The 4,520-nt window shown below is 43.1% G+C and overlaps 1 protein-coding gene across 2 annotated transcripts in view; it reads right to left on the reverse strand.

Annotated features, from left to right (window-relative positions):
* The window catches only part of Fbxl2 (F-box and leucine rich repeat protein 2), an 85,467-nt gene that overhangs the window by 49,247 nt on the left and 31,700 nt on the right, over nt 1-4,520 (reverse strand). For both annotated transcript variants that reach the window (XR_607277.3, XM_008833424.2), the window contains exons 3-4: nt 3,076-3,130; nt 2,748-2,822 (exon numbers count right to left, since the gene is read on the reverse strand). Coding sequence is in view for 1 of the 2 variants with exons in the window: in XM_008833424.2 (XP_008831646.1) it covers nt 2,748-2,822; nt 3,076-3,130 (130 nt within the window). In the remaining variant the exon portion in view is untranslated. The remainder of the gene's footprint in view (nt 1-2,747; nt 2,823-3,075; nt 3,131-4,520) is intronic.

Here is a 4,520-nt window from a genome sequence, read left to right on the forward strand (position 1 = left end):
TGAAACTGTAAAAAAAAAATAAAAATAAAAATAAACAAAAATAAAATAAAATTTGGGCTGGAGAGATGGCTCAGCAGTTAAGAACACTGGTTGTTCTTGCAGAAGACCCTGGTTCGAATCCCAGCACATGTGGGGTCCAGAGACCAAACTCAGATTACAGGCTTGGCAGCAAACGGGATTCTTTACTGAGCCCTCCACACCCGCACACACAAAAAAAAAATAAAAATAAAAATAAACAAAAATAAAATAAAATTTGGGCTGGAGAGATGGCTCAGCAGTTAAGAACACTGGTTGTTCTTGCAGAAGACCCTGGTTCGAATCCCAGCACATGTGGGGTCCAGAGACCAAACTCAGATTACCGGCTTGGCAGCAAATGCCTTTATCTACTGAGCCATCTCACCAGCCTCAAATGTCCAATTTATAAAGGCACAGGCAGCACAGGCCTTTTCTTTGAATCACACTGCTGTACAACCCATTTCTTGAATCGGTAAGTGACTGATAAGTTACTCAACCTTTTTGTCCCTCAGTTTCTTCAGTCTGTTTTTTTGTTTTTTTTTTTAATTTTTATTTTTATTTTTTTTTTGTCTTTCTGAGACAGGGTTTCCTTGTAGTCCCAGCTGTCCTGGAACTTACTCTATAGAGCAGGCTTGCCTCTAACTCACAGCCTGGCCAGTCTGTTTTTTAAAAAGGATTTATTTATTGAGCTGGGTGTGGTGATGGTGACACATGCCTTTAATCCCAACTCTTGGTAGGCAGAGGCAGGCAGACCTCTGCAAGCGCAAGGCCAGCCTGGTCTCCATGGTGAATCCAGGCCAGCTATGACTACAGGGAGACTCTGTCTCAAAAAAAAATTATTTATTTTATGTGTATGTATGCTTGTCTTTGTGAATTTATGTGTACCATGTGTGTACAAGAATCATCAGAGTCCAGAAAATGGTGTCAGATCCCCCAGAGCTGGAATTATGGGTGGTTGTGTGTCATCATGTGGGTGCTGGAACCAAACCCTGCTCCTCTGCAAGAGCAGTAAGTGCCCGTAACTGCTGAGCCATCTCTCCAACCCCTCTTCAGTTTGCTTTTGAGAGGATGAAATGCATTAATATTCTCAGAGTGCTTAGAACAGTGCTGGGCACACAGGTGACAATGCTAGTGTGTTAGCAGTCCAAGGCAGGAACTGGAGCCTCCCTTTCCAGGAGGGGCATGGATCCCTTGGTCCCTGCCTCCTCCACACTCAGAGCACTACAGCATGAGGAATAAAGGGCTCCAGGGCAACAGTGGGAGGTTTGTGCTCTGCCCACTTGCTGTGGATACTTGCTCTGCTGCTTTAAAATGGGGACCAAGTAGCTATCAGGAAATGATTTGGACTCATATTACTGTTTAATAGCATCATTTGCCTATCCATTAAAAATGGGAAAATGGTCTGGCAAGATGGCTGAGCAGATAAAGGCATTTGATACCAAGCCTGATAGGTAACCTGAGTTCAGTCTCTAGAACCCATATGGTAGAGGGAGAGAACCAACTCCCGAAAGTAGTCCTCTGACCCCCACATGTATGCCATAGCATGCCCCCCACATACATACAAGGGAGGCAGGGAGATGGCTCAGTGGGTAAAAGGTACTTGCCACCTAGCCCAAGGACCCAAGTTCAATCCCCAGAAACTACATGATGGAAGGAAAGAACGAATTCCCCAAGTTTTCCTCTGACTTCTACATGTATGCCATGGTACATGTACACCCCCCTCATTATACTAAAACATTATAATTTTTTTTTGATCTTTTTTGAGACAGGGTCTCCCTGTAGCCCTAGCTGTCCTGGAACTTGCTATGTAGACCAGGCTGGCCTTGAACTCACAGAGATCTGCCTGCCTCTGCCTCCCAAGTGCTGGGATTAAAGGTGTGTGCCACCATGCCCGGCTACATTATAATTTTTTTAAATCATTAAAAGGCGCAGGGTGCAGCCAGGCATAGTGGTACACACATTTAATCCCAGCACTCATGAGGCAAAGGCAGGCAAAGCTCTGTGAGTTCCAGGCCACCCTGGTCTACACAGTGAGTTCTATGTCAGCCAGAGCTAAATAGTGGGACCCTGTCTCAAAACAACAATTAATAACAAAAAAGGGGCTGAAGAGGTGGCTCAATGGTTAAGAGCACTGGTTGCTATTTCACAGAACCTAGATTTGGTTCCTAGCACACGGCAGTTATCAACTGTCTTTAACTCCAGTTCCAATGAATCTGACACCCTCTTTGACCTCCTCAGGCACCAGGCATGTACAAGATGCACTTAGATACACACAGGCAAAACAGTCATACACATAAGATAAAAATAAAATCTTTTTAAAAGGGGAAGGGAGCCGGGCGTGGTGGCGCACACCTTTAATCTCAGCACTTGGGAGGCAGAGGCAGGTGGATCTTTGTGAGTTTGAGGCCAGCCTGGTCTACATGGTGAGTTCCAGGACAGCTGGGGCTACAGAGAAACCCTGTCTCAAAAAAGACAAAAAACAAACAAACAAACAAACAACAACAACAACAACAACAAAAAAAAAAAAACGGGGGAAGGGAAGGTAAAGGTGCCTGCCACCAAGCCTGATGACTTGAGTTCGATTCCCAGGACTTACATGGTGGAAGGAGAGAACTGACTCCCATAAGTTCTCCTCTGATCTCCCTTGGCATGTGCACACGCGCACACACACACACACACACACACACACACACACACACACACTGCAAAAAAATTAAAGTCAACTAACTTACCTCTACATCTGTTTGAAAGTTAAAAAGATCTATTCTTTGCCAGTTGCTTCCATCCAGGGCTAAGATGTTCCAAGCCTGGGAGGTGAAGTAGAAAACAAGAGGGTGAGAGGGAAACAGTCATCAAGCCCCAGAAAATCCTGACTCACTCTCTGTAATGCCAAACTTTATTCCTGGGGCACATCAAGGTAATAACCAAATACAGAATTATTATAACATTGTGTTATATTAAATATAAGGCAACACCCTTTGGTTGTAATGGTTTGTTTGAATTAAAACTCATTTTTCTAACAAAACTCAATATTGATTAAAAATCTAGTGAATACTCTACCTTGGAAATCTGTGCACATCGGCACAAAGTTACTATATCCAAGAAGGAAAATATTCTAGAGAGAGAAAAAACAAGCAGGGAGATGAGATGGTGTTAACATTTTAGGACAATTACAACTTGAAAGATAAAATCTAAAGTGTCCTCTGAATACACAAAAAGTTAAAGAGTCTGTCAGGTGTGGTAGTGCATGCCTTTGATGCCAGCATTTAGAGGCAGAGGCAGGTGTTGAACTCTGTGAGTTCAAGTCCAGCCTGGTCTACATAGCAAGTTCCTGACCAGCCAGGGCTACACAGAGAGACCCTATCTCAAAAAACAAACAGCCAGGTATGGTGGCACACACCTTTAATCCCAGCACTCGAGAGGCAGAGGCAAGAAGACCTCTGTGAGATCAACACCAGCCAGTTCTACTTAGCGAGTTTCAGGTCAGCTAGGGCTACAGGGAGACCCTGTCTCAAAACACAACAACAAAACCCCACCAAGCAACCAAGCAACCAACACTCCCCCCTAAAATGAGCAACAAATATTTTTAAAGATTCCTCAGTTTGCAACACAAATACACAATAATTTTTTACAAATAATAATTTTATATTTTATATTATTATGAAATATTGTCTATGTGCTCCTAAGCTGCTTTAAGCACATCATATGAATTCTCTCAAAACAGAATACATAACAACAACAAAAAAAAAACAGAACTCATCAAACTTTTATACCCTTGCTCTGAGAAATGGACATAGGAAAATGGACATGACCTAGCTCCACCTGAGAACCAGCACTCTAATCTCTCAGGGGCTGAGCTGGGGGAGCCAATCCTTCTCATTCTAACATCCCTAACAAGCAGTGCAAACTCCTGGTTTAGATTCACCAACAGGTTTGAATATTTGAAGCTCAAATCACATGGTCCAAAAGGCTCAATGTGATATTCCATTTGGTTGGATGTGTTTGTTTGCCTGGTAAAAAGAACACGTGCACTGCCTAGGCAAGTTTAACAGAGATTTCCCCCTCAAGACAAGATGCTATTGCTCTGTGATTGCCAGGTAAAATCAAGTTTTCTTTTGGTGAGTATGCTTTTGGAAAAAACTAAATTCACACAAGTGTGGCAAGACCAGCACATACTGAAACACACAGGAACCAAGTGGACAGAAACACACATGCTTGTCTCCTGCTTATTACTCAGTGTTACTGAACAGTGAACAAGCACATCACCTGAGGTATTCACATCTTCACATGCACAGCTTTAAATGGATTGTAATTTCGTTTTTAAAAAAATATTTTATTACGGCTGGGTGTGTGGTGCACGCCCTTAATCCCAGCACCCAGGAGGCAGAGGCAGGCAGATCTCTGTGAGTTCAAGGCCAGACTGGTCCACATAGTGAGTTCCAGGACAGCTGGGGCTACAGGGAGACCCTGTCTCAAAAAGACAAAAAAAAAATTTTTATTATTTT

This window comes from Nannospalax galili, unplaced genomic scaffold (genome assembly GCF_000622305.1).
Source record: "Nannospalax galili isolate Female #2095 unplaced genomic scaffold, S.galili_v1.0 scaffold1176, whole genome shotgun sequence".
In the NCBI taxonomy this organism is placed as follows: domain Eukaryota; kingdom Metazoa; phylum Chordata; class Mammalia; order Rodentia; family Spalacidae; genus Nannospalax; species Nannospalax galili.